This window comes from Nematolebias whitei, chromosome 11 (genome assembly GCF_014905685.2).
Source record: "Nematolebias whitei isolate Nwh7 chromosome 11, NemWhi1, whole genome shotgun sequence".
Lineage (NCBI taxonomy): Eukaryota > Metazoa > Chordata > Actinopteri > Cyprinodontiformes > Rivulidae > Nematolebias > Nematolebias whitei.
Window position 1 is genome coordinate 31284953 of NC_056508.1, and position 25183 is coordinate 31310135.

Here is a 25183-nt window from a genome sequence, read left to right on the forward strand (position 1 = left end):
ATAGTAGTCCCTCGCTACTTTGCAGTTCTTTTATCGCGGACTCGCTCTATCGCGGTTTTTCAAAATAACATTGGACATGAACTACAATTGGCTCGTTGATGGATAAGCCACATGATCGGCATGGCATTTTTATTTAAAATTAATTATTTTAATTTATTTAGCACCTACTGCACTTTTGTGCAGCCCACACTGCATAAACTTCCTGCTGCAGCTGATCAGCTGTTCTCCGTGCAGAGCAGAGAAGTGGGCGTGGCCAAGAGCACTTGCAGAGGGCAAAGAGCAGAGGAGGCAGAGAGATGAAATCATGACATTCTGTGCACTTTTAGAGCATTTAGAGCTTAGAAACATTGTTTAGAATGTTGCAAGAGTGTGGGAAGGGTTTAAAACGCCATATATACCGTACATATATATATATATATATATATATATATATATATACGAATACTAAAATAAACTACTAGTTACTACTTGTACTTTTACGGTATTCCTACTTCGCGGTTTTTCACTTATCGTGGGGCTTCAGGGTACGGATCTCTGGCGATAAACGAGGGGGACTACTGTGTATATATAAATATACACCACTACAACATGCGCCGCTGGTGTAGTGGTATCATGCAAGATTCCCATTCTTGCGACCCGGGTTCGTTTCCCGGGCGGCGCACTACCTTCAGGTCTCTCTTGTAAATGAGTCCTCAAGGCTCAATGGGATTTACCTGTATAAATAAAGGTTGATTGATTGATAAACACCACCTTTTATATTTGTGAGTTATCTTGATGGAATTGGCCGATGTCCGATATTTAACTTTATCGCTAATATTGGCTGATACTGATACCATGCCAACAATATTGTATATCCCTAGTAGTTACTGTAAAATATTGCACAACTCAAAAACATTTTAGGAATGAAAGGCCTAGCATTCCTTGAAATAATTTGTGTTGCCCACAGCCTGAGTCATAGACACACAGAGAGACCAAAACATTATCACATCCACATGCAGGCGATAATAAAGAACTGCTGTTGCAACTAAACTACTTCTTATGTAGTGCATGAACTGTACCATTTGATCTGTTAAACTGTAAAGTGCTGTAAAGTTGTGATTTCTTGACTCATTTTATTTGTTTTTCCACCATTTATTCTTTGCACCCATGAATCGCAGTTCTACTCAAAAAACATCTATTTTGAAAGCTCACATTGTGGTTGTAATATTTATTTATTTATTTGCTTTGGAGACAACAGCCTTCAAAAAGCATTATTTCTAAAACTGCCTAATGTAACTAAAAGCTCTCCTCCATGCTCCAATCCCTGACAATCCCCTGTTCTCTTTGTCCCTGTGTTTTGTAATCTTGCATCCAAAGTCAATTTACAAAGATTGCTTCTTTATCCACCCACTCATGTATTTGAACTCCAGAGGATAATTCACTATTTCAACCCCAAACACTTTTATAGAGACAAAAAGGAACCTCCAGCAGTACTTTCTCACAGGCCAAGTGCGTCTGTATAGCTATGTGTCATTTCTGTGCCGAGGTTGATGCACGACAGCAAAGAGGACAAACTTGTGAATGAAGAGCGAGGACCTCTGTCACCTCATCTGCCCTCTGTGCCGCGCTCTTTCCTGCCCTTCTGTTTTTATATAACACACGTTATTTCCCCTCCCGCTCTCATGCTTCTCTCACATGCTCTCACACTCTCCTGTCTATCCCCACAAACTGGCCCAGCTGTCCATCAGCCCCCCCACGACTCCCCCAGCTGTCTGCCCTCCCTGAACACGAATCCCAACAACAATACAGGTCACAGGTCAAGAGAAAGAACAGGCTGCGCTCACAATAGACCAGTGGCGCCCACTAAAACAATCGTTCCCTATTCTTCGGTAGCCTTTCTGCACTTTATCCAGAACTGGAAAAGACAAACATTTGAAGAGGTAGCTGAAAACAGAGGGGGGTTCTCTTGGACAAGAGACTCCAAAGCATCTTTTTCTTCATGCAATTGTGCCAAAGGTCCACAAGGATAAACACACTTGTACACACCATCGCTAACTCTCCCCACTCCATTTCTGCACCCTGTGCTTTGTTTATTTCAAGAGCCACCGTGTCCTTCAGTGTGATCATTAAAGTCAAAACTGAGCCTGTGCTCATTAGGTGACTGATGGACATGTGTTGGGAACTTGGCTGGGTGTACTCTAAAAAATAATTTCTTGCTGAAAGGGTTTTCGATGATGGAGAGTTCATTATATTTTGCACATCATCCATAAGGCGTCTCTGCAGAGATCCCATTCTTCTCTTGCTCTCAGTAAATGTGCATGACTGATTGGAAAATGACTTCTCGCCCCACAGTGTTTTGGCATGAGCCTGATGGGAAAATGGGGCACATGTGAGAGAAAGTGAACGCTCACCTGTTCCCCTGAGCTGTTTTTCCCATGCCCCCCCCCCCACAGCAGCCTCCCTCCTGACCTCATATGAGACCTCAGAGCAAGTCTTTAAATGACATCATGCACTGACTCAACCCACAGATGCTCACATCCTGCAACAATTCCCTGCTATCTGCCTCCATTCTTTCATCATTCACCTTTTTATTTTATCATTTTAGCTTCTGTGAAATTATTTCCTTTGAGCAGAACTCCGTTTTTACATCTTAAACTGTTAAACTTAGCTCTTATCAAACATAAACTTGCATCCAATTGCTATTAAGATTGTTGCACATTTTAAAATAAAAAGTGACTGGAAGGAGCAAACACCAATATGAGTGTGTTTTGTGCGTAACTTAAAAAAAGAAGCTAAAATTTGATTTACTTACAATAGACTTTTGTTGGTAAAATATAAAGAAGGGACATTTAGTATTGATTTATTTGTTTGATGAAGTAAAGTTTTGAGGAAAAAATGTTTTATTCATGAAACTTAAATAATTATCTATGATTTTTATATTATTTAAGTGCTCAATTAATATGCTAGGCATCAAAGCACTGAAATGGGATAATAATATAACATAAAAAAGCCATGCCACACATTGTTACTATGGAAATAGCATATAATATAAGAATATTTATTCAATTAAGTGCGAAACGGAAAAATATGAACAGAACATTTTTGACAAAAAATTGTAACACAAAATGAACAAGTACCTGAAAGACATCTGAATAAATAGCTTAAATACAGTACAGCTATGGCAACAATAGACAAAAAAAGACAGTGAAATAAAATTTGTGCTGAAACAAAAATAAAAAATGACATGGAATCATCAAAATAAATATTAAATATACATAAATAAATGTATTGCTTTCCTTAAATCAGGACATTGACTGTAAACCTTAGTGCACAAATTAACCTGGGTTTATTGGATGAGCTCTTGTTTTGCAAAGCTCTTGTGTTCAAACATGAATGTTTTGGTCAATTAATCCTTAGTTGTGCTCTTTTAACAACTGAAATGGTAATTTATTCAGAAATAACGAGACCAAATGTATACATATAATAAAAACATGAAAGAATAAATAATTTATTGTTAATGCGTGCATGTTTGCATCAGGTAGACTGAGTTGAGGTGATGAGTCTCTCCCTCGTTGAGCTTTCGCTGCTCTCCAGAGCTCGACAACATAAATCTAAACCATAGTCAGAACAGCGGTGATCATTTTTACAGCAGTTTGTACACTGGTCCAGTTCTCTAGATGGTGCTTATCTGAGACGTGACCAGGTGGGAGGGGGCAAAGGAGTCAAAGGTCACATCCAGGGGCAGCTCATAGCGAGAAGCCTGACTCGGAGGCCCCACTGGTAAGCTGCCGGTCGTGGTAAAAGGGTAATGGTGGGATGAGAGGTAGTGGGCATGGTGAGCAGAATGGGCCGTGTAGTTCCTATCTGATTCATGTGGAGAAGGCTCCTGCTTCAGGGCAAAATTACTGTTGATGCTGAGGGGGGGTGTCAGGGGCCCATCGTATGGAGGTGTGCCGCTGCTGCACTCGTGAGGGGAGGAGTTGTCGTACAGGGGCCCTTTCAGTCCCTTCATGTGAAGGAGGTGGGATGCCTCCAGGGAGCCATAAGGTGGGCTGGGAAGGCCTGGGGATGGGTAGCTGAGGGGATGCCCTGTCACCCCATTAGCAACTCCTGGGCCTCCACATTTGTCCTCCAGCTTGTCCAAAATTAGAGGAGAGGGTCCAAGCTGCAGGCAGCCAGCCACGAGGTTACTAGTGGGCTGAGACAGACCTTTACACAGCATCTCCACAAACCCATGGCTCTCTGGGGACTGACCGTTCTCCAACACCTCCGACAGAGCCCAGATGTAGTTGCGGGCCAGCCGCAGAGTCTCAATCTTGGACAGTTTCTGTGTTTTGGAGTAGCAGGGCATGACTCTGCGCAGGTTGTCCAGAGCATTGTTCAACCCGTGCATGCGTGAGCGTTCTCTGGCGTTGGCCTTGATCCTTCGGGTACGAAACCTCTCCTGTCTAGCTTTGGTCATCTTCTTCTTCTTGGGGCCTCTCCGTTTGGGACCTGTTTCTCCATTTGGTCCACTCTCCTCTTCATTATCATCATCGTCATCATCCTCTTCTTCTTCCTCCATGTCCTCACTGCCAAGTTCTGTGCAGGAGTGGATCCGGGCCCCAACTGCCAGGCCATGGCGAACCCTCATCTCTGGACTTTCGTCTCCATCCTGAGAGCTGCCGTCTTCATCCAGCCAACTGAGGGAGCTCACCAAATCACTCACATCTCCACTCTTCCCAAAAGGTCTGGTCATCATTTTGATCTGAAAAAAGAAAAACAGCCCAAAGTGTCTGTTATTTGTTCTTTTGTCCAGTCTCTGATCACTTGTGTTGTTTTAAACTGACTCATCCACATGAAAACATGTCAAAGCCTCCAAAATAAAAGCACCTTCAGCGTTGCAGGGTGCTCCCTGAGTCAGTGCCTTTCAAATAAAAATAATAATAATTAAAACTTGTAATATGGATATGAAGGGTAATATTTCAATACTGAAGAAAAAGTTTGTCTTTTGGACAAGAGGGGCAGGTTTTGCCCCCTTTGTATCTTATTGTTATTATATTGTGCTTAATTGGTTCTGGGCAGGGGGGTGCTATTTTGCAGAAAATTGTTGCTCACTGATGCTCAAAAGTGCAACACATTATTGAAATTTCTGAATTAAAAAGATGTAATCAGAACTAATTTATTTTAGACTATGTTTAAAAGAATACATTATTTTTAATGAGAGAAATATTTTTAACCAATTTGAAAATATGCAAGAAGTTGCTCATATTTTTAAACAAGACAATTTCACCCCCCCCCCCCCCCCCTTTTTTTTTTAAAATGTTATATGAACAAAATAACACAAACTCACCTGTTTGGATTCAGCCCTTGCTGTCAACTGATATCACAAGTGAAAGAAAGAGAAAAATAAAAATCCAGACTAGCTTTGTTTTTGCTTTTTTTTTCTCGTGCACCCTCCTGTTCAAAGCTGTGGTCCTCCCCTTAGACAGCCATGAGCGCGCATGCAACTTTCATGTCTAAATGATCGGATCAGACGAATGATTCTGCTTTTAGCTGGGTAAGCACCTCCCTCTGCCGCCCCACCCACAGCTAACTTATTCAAAAGCGCGTGTCGGGCCGGAGACAAGAGATTCACTCTTGTCTAGAAAAAAAAAAAAAAAAACTTAAACGTGCGCAGAACAGGGAGGTCGTGCACTCTGGTGCACATGTGGCCCATCCTACATTAACATATATGGCTATATTAAAAAATACACTGTGAGAGAAGGTGCGTTCAAAGATGGAAACAGTGCGCACCTGGTGCCAAAGTGTTCAGATGAGAAGGTTTGCGCGTTTTTATCCAGCCATTGACTCATCTGCCATGCTCTGAAATAAAATCTGATCATCAACTAACATAGATAATCTGTAAAAAAAAAAAAAAAAATCAAATTAGCTCTCGTTCTGATGACAAACACGCTTCACATTGTCTTGTTGCGTAAATGAAACAAGATATTTGGTGCAATAACATACTTTTATTTTATTTTATTTATTTATTTTTGGTTGCAAACTGACCAGCTCGGTCTCAGTCAGAACAGAACTGAGGTCATGTGCTCTTTCAGTTTAGTAAAAATCCTTTCTGAGCTAGAGAAACTACATTTTCTGCAAAACTGCAGAATGAGCGCGCGCGCTGGCTGAAAAAGCTGAAGTTATCAGATTTAAAAGTGGCTAAAAGGAGCAAAACACGAACAGTTTTGAACAGTTTTTTTTAACTAAAAGTTTGACAAGATTGAAAAGTGAATTTTTTTGGGACATACTGAAGAGTGATCATTGTATTTAAAAAATATGAATAAGGTTTTGAAAAGTATTTTTTTTTAAACCTAAACGTGAAAGCATCTCCTGAATGTTTTAATTTATGAAAAGAAGCACAAAATGTGAATTAAATGCAAAAAAAAAAAACGTACGGAAAAAAAAACCCAATGGTGTGAAAGCTGCAGATTGTATATGATAAACCAGCTCAGAGTGGGGAAACATCCACACTGCGCTGTTAAGTGGGTTGCCTCAGTGTGTCGTCATTAGTCGGTTGAATTAGGAATTTTCCACCTAATTAAACTCAGAGCAGGCAGGCACGGTGTTGGAGTGAAGAGACGCTCCTCCTCGTGCGCGCATTTAAGTGATTCTGACAGCTTGGTGCGCAAAGAGCAGGTGCGTGCGCGTTCTTTAGCCGCTGATTCGATTGTTTTCATCCATTTTTAGCGTCACGCCCTGAAATACAATCTGATTATTGAATCGACCCGTGCAGTAAGAGACACACAGGTACTTCATGAACTGCGTTACAATCGACACTTATTGGCTTTCCAACTTTTTTTGGATTTTCTGTTTAATTTTTGTTGTGTTTGCGGCAAACTATTAAATGTTTATTATTAAATTGGATGCTTTTAAAAAGTACATTTCTAACTCAGCTGAGTCACTGAAATGCCTCCTTGGTGTTTGTGATAAAGGTAATTCCACCGCGTAAATCACAGCCCGCCAGTCTCGTGCGCAGCAAGCCGCGGCGCAGCGGGGGGTCATTGTCATCGCCCGCCACTCACAGCCTGGCTCTCGCGACTTGCACGTGCCCCCTCATTGATCCCATTGTTGTGCGCGCGCGAGTGTGCTCGTGAGTGAACTTCAGCAACTGTGGCTCTTCATTCTGGTTTTTCTTTTTTTCTTCTTCTGTTTGTTTGGGTTTTTTTTCACGCGACTCATTTGAATACGCGCTCAGCAGAAACGTCGCATAAAACGGGCACTTATCCGACGATTTATTGCGCAGAGACTAACAGATGGTCGGGTATAGGAAGCTTTTGGAGGGGACGTGAGGGGGGTTGGGGTGAGGTGGGGGCATCTGTTGCTTGGATGCGCGAGCGTGACGCGCTCCATGCCTATAAGACGATGTCTGGTGCTGAAAACAGTTTATCCACCTAACGGTCCCCGCGGCCCCTGGTCAGCGCGCGCGCGAGTCATAAAGGCATGAGGCGAGATGAGCTGTGTGTGTGTGGGGGTGGGGGGGTGGGGTGGGGGGGGGATAATATGATGAGCTCAGAACTCCCCAGGTACAGTGTTAGAATGGCCTCATCACACCTGCAGTCTGAAGAGAACTGAAGCTTCCCTGTTTCCCACAATCCCCCGCGGCATCCCAAATGACTGACTGATTACAGAAAAGGGAATTAGCCTGCTCCAATTTAGGCAGTAAGGTAGACAGCCAAACCTCTGGAAGAGGCCATGAAGTCTGCACCAACTTTTGATGAGTTTGCTTTATGTTTATTTAAAAATTAATCAAACAGTATCTTAATTTTTACAAGTATGTTAGGAAATACACTGCCTGGCCACAAAAAAAAAAAAAAAAAAAAAAAGCCGCCTGTATCTGGATTTAACTAAGAAAATAGATACAAGCCTCCTATTGGATAATTACTGCATGGGTGATTATCTTTCAGCTGGCAACAAGTTATTTAACTCCAACTGGTGCAATGAGTTGCTTCTAATTTCTTAAACAACCATGTTGAAAGATACATCGCGTGGTTGTGGAAAAGATGTCAGTCTATTTGAGAAGGGTCAAATCATTGGCATCAAGCAGAGAAAACATCTAAGGCATATGTGTCAAACTCAAGTCCTGGGGTCCAAATGTGGCCCTTGTTGACATCTTATCTGGCCCCCAAGATGTTATTTTAAATCTAAAATACTTTCATCTTTTTAATTTTTTCAATATTCTTTGATTATGTTGTCAAAAGTGCAACAGAGAACGTCAAATGAGACCAATCAAACTCTTGTTGAGGAACCTGCAACCAAGAAAAGATGTTTGGTATCTTAACTTGAGTTAATGTAGATTCTGAAACTGGCCCTTAGTTTGAAAAAGGTTTTCATTTTGACCCCCCCCCCCCCCCTTTTTTTTTGTAAATGAGTTTGGCACCCTTGATCTAAGGAGATTGCAGAAACTACTAAAACTGGGCTGGGTTAAGAACTATTAGAAACTAGGAGGATAGTGGGGACCAATCGTCTTCGAGGAAGAAATGTGGCCAGGAAAAAAATGTGGCTTACTGTACAAGCCCGTGGGGGGCAGTGATCTAGGGCTGCTGCAGTTGGTCAGGTCCAGGTTCAGCAACAGTATGTGCTCAAAGAATGAGGTCAGCTGACCTGAATATACTGAATGACCAGGTTATTCCATCAATGGATTTTTTTCTTCCCTGATGGCACGGGCATATTCCAAGATGACAATGCCATGATTCATCGGGCTCGAATTGTGAAAGAGTGGTTCTGGGAGCACGAGACGTCATTTTCACACATGGATTGTCCACCACAGCGTCCAGACCTTAACCCCACTGAGAATCTTTGTGATGTGTTGGAGAAGGCTTTGCGCAGTGGTCAGAATCTGCCACCATCAATGCAAGATCTTGGTGAAAAATTAATGCAACACTGGATGGAAGTAGATCTTATGACAGTGCAAAAGCTTATTGAAACAATGCCACTGCGAACGCATGCTGTAATCAAAGCTAAAGGCGGTCCAACAAAATATCAGTGTGAACTTTTTTTTGGTGGCGACTTTTTTTTTTTGGTCAGGCAGTGTATATAATCTTTTGAGTGAGATTGCTACTTGTAGAGTTTATGACCCACCATCAAAAGCAAATAGGCAATAAAATGTTTGCTTGGTTGTGTGTAATTTTGCCTGTTGTGTTAGCAAAATATTTCATGAACCACTAGACAGATTTAATTGAAACAGTAAGAAATTACCAGTAATCTTTGGGTGTTGTACCAGTTTACCTTGGGTGTCAGTCTAATTTAAGATTGTTGCTACAACTAATCAAATGCAAGAACAGCTATAACTTAGGATGCATTTCTTTAAGAGCCAACAAGGCCTTTAATTTAAATATATGATCAAAACACCAATCCATGGTGAGAGCTATTGTTGCTGTTAGTATAATATCCCTTTTCTACTCATAAAAAAATTAAAGAAGAAAAAACTGCCACAAGTGAGTTGTGTCCTTCTGTCCCAGGGGACACGGAGTGGATTGGGAGGGATTTGTGCACTACGCTGACAGATGGGTCCTTGTTCCTGTCTTTTTCTTCATCTCTATCTCCCTCTCCCTCTTTTGCTAAAACACACACACGCACACACCAAGATCACAAGAATACAATGGGAATTAAAGCTCCGGTCTATGCACATGCTCTCCGGCTCGCTTCGGAAAGCTGAGCCCTTTGTAGGGATCATAAAAGATGGAGGCAAGTTGTCGGGGGCTGATGTGGCACAGGGTGGCAAGGATTTGTATTGTTGGCAAACTACGAGTTGAATTCACTTCTACATACATCTGCATTGTTTCCAACTGTTTTGCACACTTTATTTGAGATTCTAATCTATATTAGGCTTAAATGTAATTAATATTTTGTGAGTTACACATGCACTTCTTATACTGTACACACAGTCTTAACAAAACCCTTATATCCAGGTAAGATGTTTTTTTCATGAAACAAGATTTGGTGCATTTCAAAGTTTGAATTATATTTCACAAATTTCACAGAAACCAAAGTTTAAACGTGTATTTTTATTTTTTATTGGTTTAAATTCCAATTGTTGTGTGAATAGAAGATTACAGTTGTGTTTTTAATTTTCCCTGGCAGCAAACTGAAACATTTGACTCATTTTAAACAGAAATGCATTAACTTTTTTTTTTTTAAACGACTGAATTGCTTTTTTTGTTTTTTGGAAACCTTTGACTCTTGCAGTATCAGATTCAGCATCATCATTAATATAAAATACATATCTAGAACATGGGTTGTCAAGTCCATTAAACTAGTATGTCAGTAACTTCAATCTTCAGGCCACCATGGTGAATTTTGATAAGATCTATATAGCAGCAGTTCATCTTGACACTATAAGCAGATTGATTGTCGCTTATTCCTTTTTGCTTTGAGCTAATGGGTTAGGGAAGCATTCCAATCCAGCAGAAATGTGGCTACAGAATGGGAATCGGGCCTGAGGGCAATTCTCACTAAGTGAGGAGAGAGCCATTAAACAAAGGTGCCCGTGGTTTCAGATACAGGATACTTTACAACCTCCGTCCCAGGACATCAACACTGTTTTTTTTTTTTTGTTGTTGTGCAGTTGGGTGGGGGGGGGGGGGGGGGGGGGGTTATCCATCTGCCACGCTACTGGTCCTTGGAGAGATGGGCATATCCCTGGGGTGTTTTGGAGAGAGAGGGTCTGAAAGGATTACGCCCAGCCACTAATCAACAACGCTAATCTGTGGGCCCCCACACAAAATCCCGTCGGATCCTAACAACAATTTGAGACAGAGGATAAAAATCTCACTATACGTGGACGTTTTTCAGCTAATGAACAACATGTAAAATGGACAAAGACAGGTGATCTTTTGTTTGAAGGAGAATCAACAGCAAAGGTGTGATTGGCAGGGAGCCACACGGTGCATCTGTGATCAGGTGCAAGTATCCCACAAGTGGCCCAGTCTGAATCCCAGTGTGACCATTATGCAAATAGGGCAACTAGACAAGCCTCAGAAATAAATTTGCTGAATGGAAGAAACCATTTCACTAATCAAAATCAACTGCAGAATCTTTTCATTGTAAAGAATCTGATTATTGCAAGCTAAATGAACTAGATTTCTGTTAGATCACGTTTTCTGTTAAATGCTTTGCATTCAGTTTAGAAAGCTTGATTAGATTTTTTTTTTCGTATCACTATCATCCGACTGCAAGGTGAGCTCTGCAGAGCGGTTCCCCTTGAGCTTTATTCAAATGTCTCATCACAGCAGGAACCTACAGTACGTGCAGCTGCTGAGCTGTTGTCTTGGCAGGTCTCAGCTTCCAAATAGCAGACAATCAAGTTGCCACAAGTTTCATGCCCCTCCTTTCAGTGTGGTTTTGATGTCTTGGGTTTGTGGGGTCTGTATTTGGTGGATTTAAAGCTCCACGGAGCTATAAAACAGATGCATAATGCCAGTGCCAGTCCTCCAGGGCATAGAGAACCGGAGCATCCTGGCCTGCACCTCCTCTGCCTCCTGCAGAATACCCACTGGCTAGGCTGCCTCTAAGCTCCCTCTCCCTTCAGCCTCATTGTTTATTAGGCCCACCACTGTCAATATTAAGCCTGGCTAATGTGATCTAGAAGCAGCTGGAGCAGCCCTGATTATTACCATGACACAGTCGACTGAGGGTGTAATATCATTAAAAATAAATCAGGTGGTTTGGAGATTTGCTGATGCAGGGGGTACTCTGAATGACATTAGTTGGGAGAGCTGCCATAATTTCATTAGTCTGTTGGGGCACCTCGGAGGAGCTGTTAAAACATTTCCTTTAAGTTGGAGTAATTGAATCTGCTTTCACAACACTCAACATTAAATAAGGGGAATTGATCATTTTCCAATTTTATATCTGGCAATTCAGAGAAGAAAGTTTTGGAAAAACACCCACAGGAGACAAAAGGGATAATATTTTAATTTTCTAATTATTGCAATAAAGCCATACTGCTGATAATCCATTCCAGAGCAGACACACAGGATATTCCTGAAATTATCTCTGGCCTGTTGTGGATTATTGTTGGAAACGATAAAGAAAACGTGAGGCCCTGCTAATCCGCTTAAACTGTTTGACACTGAGCTGTCTGCTCGGCAGACTCCTGAGCGAATCAGCTGCAGGACAGACAGCAGGCTGACACAATCTATTATCATATCCAACAGTTGAAGTCTCCAGAATAAACACATTCTGCGATTGTAATTTATCTCATTCCATATTATTTTATTTTTGCTAAGGACATAATTTTATGAATTTGTGTTGTTGGTGTTTTAAAACCATATGTTTGATAAAAACCCTGAAGTGCTGTTGTGTCGCACAGCGAGGTCTTAGATCCTTATTGTTCTGATGCACGAGACGCGTAAACGATGATTTTAATAAGTGCTATGGATGGATGGGTGGATGGCACTTTAAGATCCACTTCTCTGTGCAGAAAGTCAATGCTGTGTGTTATAGTGACATCTACTGTTTCTTCTTTAGACTGCAGAGTCCCTTTGGTTAATGTGATTACTAGTTTATCTGCAATATCCTAAATGTTCAGCTGGATCTCATTAAGAAGCAGCACATGGTGCCGATAGTGGAATGGTTATTGTATTTATGTTGAATAAAATATATAAAAAGCTCATGAAAGAGTTTCAACAAATGTGACATTATGAAATATGAACTAAAGCCAACAATTAAAGAAACAACCAAACGAAGGTGTTTTTAATTTTATGGTAAAACATAGCATGAGGAACAGTTGGGGAAATGTGTGCTTCTGGATCTTTGAAAAAGAAAAAAGAACATGCAAGCTCGTGTTTTATTTATTTATTTTTTTAAGGGGAGAAAACATATCAGCACAGCAGGACGTTTTTTATGAAGACGCGTTATAAATGCTTTGACAGGAAAAAATTGTTGAAAACATTTACTGTATGGTTGTGACTTTATTGGCCAGAGTTCTGCACAGAAAAAGGCATGATTCTGTGAAATCATGGAGCTCAGAGAAACTTTAAAAAGTATTGCCTGATATCAGTAAAATTAATGATGCAAACAAAATTAAGCTGTAAAAAAGATCAAAAGTGAACATCTTTTCATGGCCAAAGTCATTAAAACCCAACTGGTGAAGAGCCCATATTTTTAGATGACATCATCTTAAAGGGGAATCAAACTGTAATGCTGCATAGGAACTGTTGAAGTTCAAGCCATTTGATGACCTTATATCCATGTTTTAAATAAATAAGTTAAGCCAACTATTAAAATGTGGCAAATACCTGTTGTGATTGCTGCACAAAATACACATTTCTGCAAATAGGAATTTTCTTATTATTTTCCTCTTCTGAGTCATTCAGAAATATCATGTGTTTTACAAAACAATATAAACCTTTTTTTTATTAAGTACATAGCAGTGTCCAAGATTCTGCAGGATCTATGAACATGAACAGATTTTGTGGAGAGGAGTCAAACAGTTTGTTTCCAATTGGCTCTTACATCCTGATGCTGCTCAAAAACCCAGGTAGATAAATCTAACAAAGAAGTCATGTCCTCTGGACAGATTCTTCTTTGCTGATACGTTTAGTCTTATGTTCAAAAGACTTTTTGGAAAAAAAGACTAAACGTATCAGCAAAAAATAATCTGTCCAGAGGATATGACTTGACCTTGTTAGACTGTCAATAAAATATGTTTTCATAACCTCTCACTCTTTTTAAGCAACCGAACAAACTAATGTGTTTCTTAGATATTTTGACTAAACCGCATACAGAAATACACACTTTTCTGACACAAAGAAGCATGTGCTTGGATTCTGCAGTTAAATCTAAATGTGGGTTATGTGTTGTTTAGTTGTCACATGCAGGTTAAAACAAGGACAACAATGCAATGAAATGTTCAGGATGAAAAGAAAAGATTCGACTGAGAATTATTGGATAAGATACCTGGATGATTGAGCATGAACTTTGTTGACTCTCTAAAAACAAACAAACAAACAAGCAAAAAAGAAATACTAAAGCATGCAAGCAATAAGAGTACAAAATAAAATACCAAAAAGTGAAAAAGAAATATAATATTTACAAGGTCAAAGAGAAATACAGTGAACAACAACATGGTAGAATATAACAGTGCAAGTACGATGAATTAGTATGAATAAGCATTTCAAGGTAGTAATATTCGCTTAAATGCACATGATATATATTGCACATTAACATATACTACACAGGTTGTGTGACAGGTTGTTGCAGGTAGTGAGTAACATTGAGACTAATTGAATTATGATGGTAAGGTAGTGACATACATGATGCAGCCACATCGTGCAGCAGCAATAAACATACTAGTAGTTATCACAGATGTGGCTTGGTGCAATGTTATTGTCAATTGTTCAGTATAATCAAGAGTTCAGTAATCTGACAGCTTGTGGGTAATAACTGTCTTTGAGTTTTTTCGTGCACAATGACAGACTCCTCTGCCTGAGAGTAGATGGAAAAGTCCTTGTGCTGGGTGGGTGTGGTCCTTAATGATGCTGTGTGCTTTACGCAGACATCAGCTGTGGTAGATGTCCTGGATGGTGTGGAGACTGCTGCCAGTGATGTCCTCTGCTGTTTGCACCACCCTCTGTAGTGCTTTCCAGCTCTGACTGGTGCAGTTCCCGTACCGCCCTGTGATGCAGCCTGTCAGCAGGCTCTCAACGGTGCACCTATAAAAGTTGGTGAGGATGCTGGTGTTCGTACCAAACTTCTTTAGTCTTCTTAGGAAGTAGAATCTTTGCCGGGCTTCCTTGACCACAGTGTCTGTATGTAAAGTCCAGGACAGATCCTCAGTAATGTGAACGTTGAGGAACTTGAAGCGGCTGACTTGCTCCACCTCAGCGTTGTTTATGTAGATGGTGGAGTGCTGGCCTCCACACTGTTTCCTGAAGTCCACTATCATCTCCTTTGTTTTTCTGACATTTAGAGAGAGGTTATTTTCCTGACACCAGCTGGTCAGTGATTTCACCTCATCTCTGTAGGCACTCTTGTTGTTGGTAGTGGTGAAGCCCAGGATGGTGGTGTCATCATTAGCGTACTTGAGGATGACATTTGAGCTGTGCTTGTACAGTCATGTGTAAATAGAGAGTACAAGATCTGTTTTTTCATTTTGCACTCATCTCCACACCACCTACACACCTCCTCATAAAATGATTCACATTTTTACTCACATGCTCTTTCATACATCCACCTCTGCTTCATCCACCTTCTAGTCCCTGAGCTTCATCAGCATCACACTGCTGCTCTCCTCCTCCTCCTCCCCCTCTCCTCTGGATTCCCACAGCTGGCACACTTCATTACTCAGTTTGAAAAGTGCAGCAGCCACACTAAAACAACGGTTGCAGAGATTTCTCACCGACTTCTGGTCGTCCAGAACATCAGGAATGGCACCAAAAAGAGAACCCTCCATTAAAAAGTCTCCTTCGCCAGAGGCCCAACCGCAACTGGGTCCTCCCTACCCGTGCCTGCCTGCAGCTCCTGCAGCTCCAAAATCCATTCCAGAGCAGAAGCCGAGGATGCTACGTCCTTCTGATTCACCATTTGACCCCAGTACTTTGGAGGTGAGTGGATTAGTTGATATTATGCTCATGTGGGGTATTCATTATTTGTGTCTTTTAAATAAAGTATGCTCAATTCATTCAGACGTATGTCATACATATATAATTCACACACAAGATGTATGTCAGTTGTATTAATCTAATTAACAATATTGGCTATTAGAATGGGATGATTTTATCTTAATTTACATAAGAGTGTTTGCAATTTGATCTAAAAGAACTAGCCCACATTCTGTAGCTTCAATCTGAAATTAGAACAAATCTAACTTTAGAACTAAAATGGGCCACAGACTAATGGTTGTCAGTCAGTGACCTCCATAGACAGTTTCCTGCTACACAGTGAGATATTTTTAATTCTCTGTAAGGGTCAGGATTGCTGTTCAAAACTGAAATCAAACCGCAATGAGTTATTTTTGCAAAAGAAAATCCATCTTTATGAAAACTGAAAAATGACAAATCAGGGGTTTACCCATGCTTATAAGGGCAAGTGGTACTCCCAAATTTTGAAATGATTTTTCTCTCAGCTTATCCTCTCAGTTTCCTGTCATAGAGTTTTTAAAATAAATGATTCAGCACAGAGGCAGCACGGTGGCGCAACTGGTAGAGCTGCTGCCTCTCAGCGAGCAGGTCCCTGGTTCAAACCCCGGTCCAGGGGCCTTTCTGGGTGGAGTTTGCATGTTCTCTCCATGCATGCGTGGGTTTTCTCCGGGTGCTCCGGTTTCCTCCCACAGACCAAAAACATACATGTTAGGCTGATTGGTAACTCTAAATTGTCCCTAGGTGTGAGTGAGAGAGTGAATGGTTGTTTGTCTCGTTTGTCTCTATGTGGCCCTGTGATGGACTTGCGACCCGTCCAGGGTGTACCCTGCCCCTCGCACAGTGATTGCTGGACATGGGCACCAGCGACCCCCGTGACCCAAAATGGAATAAACGGGTAAAGAAAATGGATGGATGGATGGATTCAGCACAGAACGAACAAGTTGTTTACATTTCTTGCAATATATGACTGACATAAGTGTGTGAAATTTAAACATTTGATCATCAATGCACAAACGTTTTATTATTAAAGTGGTGAAAAAACACAAATTAATGATGCCCCACACAAGACAGTTTGTTGTTATATGCTTCAGCTTGGTTGATACTTGAGCTTTGCTGCCACCTTCATCAGCCTTATGTGTTACACTGCACTGCATGGGTTTGTGAAGTGAGACTGTCCTACTTAGCCTGTGAGAAGAAGTAGGCCACTGTCCACAGGAAAGACTTACGCCTGGGCAAAGACAGTAAGTAGATTGAAAAGACTGTTAGGAAAAGCAAGTTCACTGACCTCCATCCCTCATGCATGTCCAGCTCCATCCTTAATACAAAGTAATCAAGAACTTTCATAATTTTTTGTTTATTTTTAGATGGGCTTTGGGAGAATATACTCACGGGAACCTTCCAAGATCTCACAATGTGGAATCAGCACAGTTTCTGAGAACATCAGCTGCTTGCAGAGTCAGATATTTCCCCTATTCCCAGTCTTGTATCATTCATCCAGTGGCGTTGCTCCTGTTGGTTTTCAACCTACATACCCAGTAATTGTATTTCCACAGAGTAGATGTACTGATCATCATGATTCTGACCAGCATTCAAAAGTTTGTACCGAGACATTCCTACGACTTGCTTGATCTGGTCTGTCATTATTTCAACCATTCATGATGGACTGGCAAACTGCCCAGGTTGTACAGTCTCTTATCCAATGACAGTTGGGGATAAGCACCTGCTTTCTGCAACCCTCCTGCACAGGATCAAGCAAGTACAGAAAATAAATGGATACATCAATTACACTTTAATGCTGCTGTACTCCCAGTTAATCCTACTTCCCAAAAAAATAGAAATCGTCACAAAATCTCTGACTCAGGAAGAGATCACACAAATCTATTAGTGTCAGCTGAAGTACTGAAGAATGGTTGTGTTTACCATGTTGGCCAAATTCGCTTGGCACAGCTCAAGTTTTCAGATCTTGGGTGTTTGCTTGGGTGGATGCTATGTTCCTCGGATCATGCTTAACATTTTTTCAGGCTGTTTTATTTTTTAATGGCATAGTTAGTAGTACCCACTCAGAGTACTTCAAAGTGTGAATAAGCTCTTTATAATTATCTTTTTTTTCTTCTTCAGCACTAGAGACCTGCATTTTAAAGTCTTGTGGAAGAAATAAACGTGTTTTGCTATCAGAAATAATAGCTGCATTTACACTTCTTGTTTGCAATATTCAACAATAAATAATAATTTAAATTGTTAGTTCTGTGCACAGTCACTTCACAGTGAAGCTCTTCAGTTCTACTCATTCTGCTTGAGTTTGGGTCATCCCCTCTGAATTTTCCACTAATTATATTAAATCCTTCAAAATGAACTGCATTTAAATGTTACTGCAATCACAAACAGAATTGTCCAGTAGGTTTAAAGATCTATAAAGTGTGTAATTTATACAAACAGCAGCAGCCTGATGTTGCTTCTATATATGGTGTGCAGCAGCAGTTAATCCGGTCTTCCTGCTGCGACGTCACGTCGCACGTTCTATGACGTCATTACGCAGCGGAGCGAAGGTTTTTCTCGCTCTGCCTTGGGTCGCGTTAGTCTTTGGTTTGCCGTCGTTTCGGGACACACCTCAGCCTACACAAAAATGGTAGGTTTTCTTCGTTTCACACAACTAAATAGCCATAGCTCAGCTGTGCAAGTTGATATGAATATTTAACAAGAATATATATATAAATATATATTATATTGCTTTTACAAAATCAGTTTAACGTCTGAAAAAGCCTGTCCCAAGCGGAAGTGCAACTTTTTTTAAGCTAGCGTTAGCTTTGTCCGTAAAATTACACGGTGATCTTTTCGAATTGCTTGTATGTCTTGTCTGATCTAAGTTTTATAAACGTGCTTTAGTTGGACACTTTCCTAGTTTTACATTACAGTAAAATATGTCAGAGCCACTGACGTCAACCCGATGGATTTGCTCATCAGAAACAACCATTTTCATCTCGCTTAATTTCTTCCTGAACAGTCTGACTTCTCAGAAGATCAAATCCTCGGTAAGTGTTTGAATGTGTGTGTTTGTGGGGACATTTCCATCAGATTCTTCTTGTTTCGCATGCTTACATTCTTGATCGTGTCCGGTGAAACTTTGCCCTGTTTCGCTGCTGATCACCCGCTTCTCGTTGCAGTAGTCGTGGTTTCGCCTTGTACTTTCTTCTCTATAGCTGTAATTTTTTTATCACTTTTCTTCTTGCAACTGCTTGATCTTTTCAGATTGAATTTAACTTGGATCAAATCCATGGTAAGTCGGCGAAAGGGTCTCGCCTTGCACAAAAAACAAAACAAAAAAAAACCAGTAGCAGTTATGGGTGTGTAAGGTGTGATCTGCATGTCAGTTCTGGAGCCATATGTTTCGTAAATACGTCTAAAAACCGCTCTGTACAGTTGTCTAGTACGTCCAAATCATTACACAATGTATAAATCTCGTCATCCTTGACCGGTGTTGTGGTGTTTTTTTGTTTATAAGATGTTTTTACAAAGCCAAATGTAGTCTTGTTACACTGTGTTGGATCCTGCTTTTATCAGATAGTTGTCATCTTGCTTTCCTTGAAATCTTCCTAGTAGCTCATCGGCTTTGTGCCCATTTTTGGTGCTGGATAAAGTGGTGGATGGTTTTTTTGTTTGTTTCAGAGCTGGTTTGTTTAAATACTGACATAATAGGCCATCCTTACTCTCACTCTCCTCCTCCCCTCCTCTGATACCAAATATGGTGTTGGGAATAGTGCTAACATGCCAGAAGGGAAGAGGCACATTCCTCAGATCAAGGAGGGAAAAACTCCACAATGGTACTTTTGGGAAAAACGTCCCATAACACCAAGAACACTGTTATTGTGCAATCCAACCTTATGTCTCTCTGATGGTTAGATATGAGCAAAGCCTTTATTTATTTTTTTTATCTTAAATAGACTGGCTGATGTTTGGTTAAAGCATTATTGCTCCATGATAAAACCTTGGCTCCATTTGACATAAACAAATTCATACTTGTTCTTATGAATCTTTATGATAGCAAAATATATATTCATTTATATACATATGTATATACTGTATTACATTTTGCACAATCTTCTGCAATATGTGTCAGAGCTTGGAGTGTTACGGATGACTCAACTACTACCACACCAAACTGTAGCTCACTATCTGTAAAATTACCCGAGTTAAAGCCATTTTGTTGTTTGCTAAAGTCAGTTTATCTGTGCAGCCATCTTGAAATGGCTTGACTCCAAATGTTAGTGAGCTGTAGACGAACATCCAATTTCAATTTTCCGTTTCAGTTTATTTCTATAGCGTCAAGTCACTCACAACAGAAGTTGTCTCAGGGCACTGTGCAAAAGCATTCACTTACAATAATAAAAGCCAATTAATAAACATTATCTATCTAAGGGAGCCAGCAGATTGTGTTGAATCTTCATTTTGTCGCAGTCTCCCATCCTGAGCAAACACAAAGGCAACAGTGGAAAGAAAAATCTCCATTTTAACAGGATGAAACCAGTAGAACTAGGCTCAGGATGGGCGGCCATCTGCTTTGACCGGCTGGGGTTTGATGGTATAGGAAGGAGAAACGGGCATAGAATTATAGTGTACTTTCTATTGGAAGAAATACAAAAAAAAAAAAAACACATGTTAAGGGTAAAAATAATTTTTTTTAGCAGCAGTGAGGAAATGTGGTCAATTTGACTTCCATCAGGCTTAAGCCTTTATCCAGTGATTACTTCCTGAAAGTTTCACTAACATCACTCAAGCGTTTTACAAGATATTTTGCTAACAAACAGGATTGACTCGAACAGTTATTGACAAAGTTTTAAGCAAAACTATTGCCCAACGTGTGGCCCTTGGCCTCGGACTGACTTGTAGACAGTAATGAATGTCTGTGGAAACTTTTTCACTGTGATCTTCTTATGTGTGATTATATATAAAAAATATGATCGTGAAGCACACGGAGCATGTTGTGTTTAAACAAAGATAACCAAGCATGCATTTTCCTAATAGTGAAGCTTTTTTTGTGAATAAAAGGTGAAAACGGGTGCATTTTCTGAATTGAGGAAGCTGGAGGAATGTTTGCTGTTTGAATTAGCATACTACAGAGAAAAATATTACGGTATTCTTCTTTTGTTGCAATACATTTGACATTTGATAGTGGGGTTTTTTATACAAGTTAAACTACTTTTATATTTATTTCAAATAAATCTGAGTATGGAAACATAAGTTATGGCTCCCCTTCCTTCTCTAAATTGTACCACATCAGTGGAGAATTTGTTCATCTCTTATTTATCTGTTATAATGTGATGTTTTGGGGTTTACTGCTTGTTTTCAGTCTGCGTTCCAATCATCCTAATTTTATGTGTGCTGCTCTTTTACACATGGCTGCTTTGTGTTTGTTGGTTTTATTTGTTTTATGTATTTTTTTTAGCCATCTGTGTCATTTTTTTAATAAGCTATATGTCTGTCCTGCAGAGTATAAGGAGGCATTCCTGCTGTTCGACAGGACAGGAGATGGGAAGATCAGCTTCAGTCAGTGTGGGGACGTGATGCGGGCTCTGGGACAGAACCCTGTAAACGCTGAGGTGTTAAAAGTCCTGGGCAACCCCAAAGCTGATGGTAAAAAGAAAATTATAAACGTAAACCGAAAAAAATCGTAAAAACTTACTATTATTCATTTTGTTTTGAATTTTATATTAATTTCTTTATCAAGGGTCTAGACTGTGAAGCTTTTTGTCAAATTTGAATCAGATTTGCAATTCTGAAGATCTGGAACTAAGCCTCGAATAAATATCAGCATCAGTATGGACAAGACCTGTCATCTCCATAATGCCCAGTGGGCACAATTAAAACATTTTGGATTGCCATATAGCCATGTCTGTTCAATAACCAGCTGGGTCTCTCTTTTCAGTCTCACCTTAAAACTATCGATTGACTAAATAAATAAATTTGTATCCTCCTGTGGACACAGTTGTCCAGAGTTTTTGATTTTCATTAAATAGCATCAACAAGTTAATGGCATCTGCAAGTTTTTAAAGAGGCCAAAACAATCTGATGTGAAACTTTTAAGATGTATATGTTGTAAACATATTACAAAAAGAAAAGAACCATGTTGTATTTCACATACTGTGGAACGTTCTTTTTTTCTAGACAAAACATGTTAACTGATTTAAATATAAACTTATTTGACAACAAGAGGTCAACTGTTTAGTAGCATTTTATAGACAAAAATCAACCAGTCTGCAGAAGAGACAGAGGACTGGTCTTTTATGTCATAAAAATTGTTATAATTGTTCTTCAAATAAGGAAAAATGCTGAAGTGACTATACTACTGAGACTTGCTGCAGTAGCCCGGGGCTCATTGAAAGCTTACTTGAACACAATACACTGATGTAATTTTTGTCTTCAACTCGTTGAAAAAAGTTAAACAATTTAACCTGCAAATCTGTTACGGTATTTTAAAGTGAGGAATTAAAAATTTAAGAATAGATTAAGATGCTCTTTTCCTCTGTTTTATTTAGTTGATCATTTTTACCCCTAATCTTTGTTCTGCAACATTTATTCTTTTGTTATTGTTTTTTCTAATATAATTATATATACATTTATTTATATATTTGCTTATTTTGTCACCAATAATGTATTTGTAGTGTGTTTAAAACGCATACTAATTAAAAAATAACAGTTGTCTGTTTGTTCTAAGATTTACAATTTGGAGTTTCTTAGGTACTAGTGAAAAACAGATTTTTACAGATATATTAATTTTCTCCTTGTAATAAAAATGGAAAAAACTTTCAAGTTTGAAATTCTTGTAAACACCTTACCTTAGAAATAGACTCTTAATTCGTTTGATTGATACAAATTTTCTCTCGTGTTGCAGAAATGAACACCAAGATGCTCGACTTTGAGCAGTTCCTGCCCATGTTTCAGGCCATTGCAAAGAACAAAGACCAGGGCTCCATGGAGGACTTTGTGGAGGGACTTCGTGTGTTTGACAAGGAGGGCAACGGCACAGTGATGGGAGCAGAACTACGTCACGTCCTCACCACATTAGGCAAGTTGCATTCATATACTGTAAGGAATATATTGATTGAAAAAAAAATCAGTTGACATTAAACTTCTGTTTTTTAAAGAAAAATGTTTCTTTTTCTTTGGTTAATAATAAATAAAACTGAATTTGTGTACAAACAGTGGAAATAAAAAACTGCTTATTCATTTGGTGTCTCTACACAATCTTTTCTGCACTGCACTCAGAACTGATCTGTTTATAAGTCCCTGACGTAACTTCTTGACAATCTAAATGAATGTTTTTACCTTTTGCCTTCAGGTGAGAAAATGACAGAGGAGGAGGTGGAGACGCTCTTGGCTGGACACGAAGATGCAAATGGCTGCATTAATTATGAAGGTGAGAGCAAAAAACAAATAAATACTCTGTAATTAAACTCAAGTAAAGCTACTTGATTTATTTATCATAAATACCGTAGTCTTGATGAGATGATCTTGAAACCTCGTTGATGCACGTCACTGCGGTGTTTCATTTAAAACTTGTTTGCGTCAGTAGACTGAGGGCTGAAGTATAGCTTGGATTTTTGTAAATGCGTTTGCTTACGTTCTTCCTCCAACTGTCTTGACTAAAATCTTGTCATGTGAAGTTGACTTTAGTCTTTGTCTTCTAACTCGCTGCATAAAACGACTTGGTCATCAACTTTTGGTACAAATCATAGGAAATTCAAAGATGTATTTCAAAGTAACACGGTTGTAATCCACAACTTAAACTTTCAACAGGGCCTTTCTTGGGACGTCACATAATGTGTGTTCTCTTCTAACACTAATTACTGCGTGTTGATGAAATATGATTGGATTGTAATATCTGACGATGTGTTCAATGTTCTTCCTCCACAGCATTTGTTCGCCACATCATGTCAGGCTGATGGCTGGTACGGGCATTAATGTAAACATTGAGGGGGGGGACGGACACCTCCAGGCTTTACTGCTCTTGTGTTCTAAAATACCCCATCCAGCTAAACCTATTCTAACAATACTAGTTTATGATTGCTTTGTTCAGATTGGCAACAAGGGTCAGTGTGTTATTTTAAAGTAGGTCTGACCTGTAGGTTTCTGTGGAAAAGCCTGGCAGTGTCCCTCACCTTCAGACCTGAGGCTTTGAACAACGTGTAGCCTCCTGCCGCTCCATTTCTTTCCTGCAGCCCTTTGCCTTGACGCCTGGCTGCAGCATGCCTCTCTGCATGGGTCCGTACATTCTGTACGGGAAAACGGTGGACACAGGGAAGAGACTGGTTTCATTCAGGCAAAGCCTGGTGGTAACCTATAACTGCACTGTGGTGTAATCAGGCGTCTTTCCTCATTTTATTTGCATGTTACTGGTGCCTTTTTCAAACAGGTCTTTTCTTTAGTTGGTGTCGGAGGAGTTTTACATTTGTGCGCCGTGTGTAGGCACCGGATTTGGAAGAATGGACAAGTTCCTTTTTTCCACTACTAACCAAAACATTCCATTAGGTTGCTCTGTTGCTGACAATTTTCTTTTATGTACTGATGAAAACTGGAGTTATACAGTAGCTGGCTGCACTGACTGGACTGTAGCTCCCCAATCTTCCCTTTTCTCTGCTTCTCAGCTAAAGGAAAATATCCATCGAAGGCTTCTCTAACCAACTTCCTGTGGATCTTAAAGAGCCAGCTGCTTTGGCTGAAAGGAGATCGAAATAATTACCTCACCTTTTTCTTTATACCTTATATGACTGACCCTCGTCTTTGCTCTGGGTGAGCAGAACATGAATGGGGGGCGGGGGGGTCTGCCTCCAAATGCAGCATCTACTACTTGAACTCACCATGCTGTAGTTGGAGGTTTCTCCATTATTTTAATCAATAAAACTAATTTTTCCCTCTTCGTTTGTCTTTTCCAGAACTGGTCAGAATGGTCATGAGCGGTTGAAGATGAAGTCCATTACACACTTTTTTTTTTTTCTGTCATGTCCATTTTTGCATTTAGCTTTTTCAGACCTACACAACTTTTTTTTTTTTTTTTTTTTAATAAGACGGTTTTAATTTAAGAAGTGCCTTTACATTCCTTAGGAAAAATCATAGGTGACCATTTTCAGCTCTGTTCATTTTTATGAGCAACTTGTATCACTATACGTCATGCAACATTTATAACATAAAAGTGTTTTGTTGATGCCGGTCAACATTAAAACAATAAAATATTAAATATGTACAAAATGCTACCGGTTGTCTTCATTTGTCAAAACTGATAACTATAGAGAGAAAAAAACAAGTATATCAAAATCCATAGTTGTATAAATGATGATTGGGTTCCTATGTTATTACTGTATTAAAGTTTTTTGCTACATATTTTTTTCTTTAGTCAGTTGTGTTCAGTTGTCTGTAACAGCAGAGGGCAGTGCTGCTGCTAGAATCTAAAACCAAAACCATTGCAGTTGAAACATGGATCAGGAATGTCTTGATCAACTTTTAGTCAATACCTGAGCCAACTCAAAAATTAAATTACGCATGCACCCATGGACTCCTGTTTATAATTTACTGTTCGCATCTAATGTCTTTAATATTACAATAAAAAA

At 39.8% G+C, this 25183-nt stretch overlaps 2 protein-coding genes and 1 non-coding gene across 5 annotated transcripts; 2 read left to right on the forward strand and 1 right to left on the reverse strand.

Annotated features, from left to right (window-relative positions):
• Positions 1-590: 590 nt before the first annotated feature.
• On the forward strand, positions 591-661 carry trnag-ccc. The gene has a single exon. It is a non-coding gene; the product is annotated as a tRNA-Gly (tRNA).
• A 2551-nt stretch (positions 662-3212) lies between these two features.
• Positions 3213-5477, reverse strand: neurod4 (neuronal differentiation 4). Its single transcript, XM_037684173.1, has 2 exons — positions 5312-5477; positions 3213-4726 (listed from the first exon to the last, which is right to left on the reverse strand). Exon 2 carries the CDS (start codon positions 4718-4720, stop codon positions 3653-3655), a length of 1068 nt encoding a protein of 355 aa, XP_037540101.1. The 5' UTR covers positions 4721-4726; positions 5312-5477; the 3' UTR covers positions 3213-3652.
• A 9894-nt stretch (positions 5478-15371) lies between these two features.
• On the forward strand, positions 15372-24824 carry zgc:153867 (uncharacterized protein LOC337226 homolog). 3 transcript variants are annotated; one of them, XM_037684879.1, is made up of 7 exons: positions 18093-18210; positions 18586-18613; positions 21069-21212; positions 22471-22644; positions 22918-22995; positions 23493-23527; positions 24512-24824. In XM_037684879.1, the coding sequence occupies exons 1-6, from the start codon at positions 18208-18210 to the stop codon at positions 23519-23521; spliced, it is 456 nt and encodes a 151-aa protein (XP_037540807.1). In that variant the 5' UTR covers positions 18093-18207; the 3' UTR covers positions 23522-23527; positions 24512-24824. The 3 variants fall into 3 exon arrangements, with proteins under 3 accessions (XP_037540804.1, XP_037540805.1, XP_037540807.1); XM_037684876.1 differs by lacking the exons at positions 18093-18210; positions 23493-23527 and adding an exon at positions 15372-15548; XM_037684877.1 differs by lacking the exons at positions 18093-18210; positions 18586-18613; positions 23493-23527 and adding exons at positions 15372-15548; positions 18831-18858.
• The last annotated feature ends 359 nt before the right edge of the window (positions 24825-25183 follow it).

What these genes read in the sequence shown, in the direction of transcription:
- neurod4 (XM_037684173.1), bottom strand. Translation starts at nt 4,720, where the DNA reads ATGATGACCAGACCTTTTGGGAAGAGTGGAGATGTGAGTGATTTGGTG.
- zgc:153867 (XM_037684876.1), top strand. Translation starts at nt 15,372, where the DNA reads ATGGCACCAAAAAGAGAACCCTCCATTAAAAAGTCTCCTTCGCCAGAG. An exon ending in CTCAGAAGATCAAATCCTCG is followed by an intron (nt 18,614 to 21,068) that starts GTAAGTGTTTGA and finishes TCTGTCCTGCAG; the next exon opens with AGTATAAGGAGGCATTCCTG. An exon ending in TCACGTCCTCACCACATTAG is followed by an intron (nt 22,645 to 22,917) that starts GCAAGTTGCATT and finishes TTTTGCCTTCAG; the next exon opens with GTGAGAAAATGACAGAGGAG.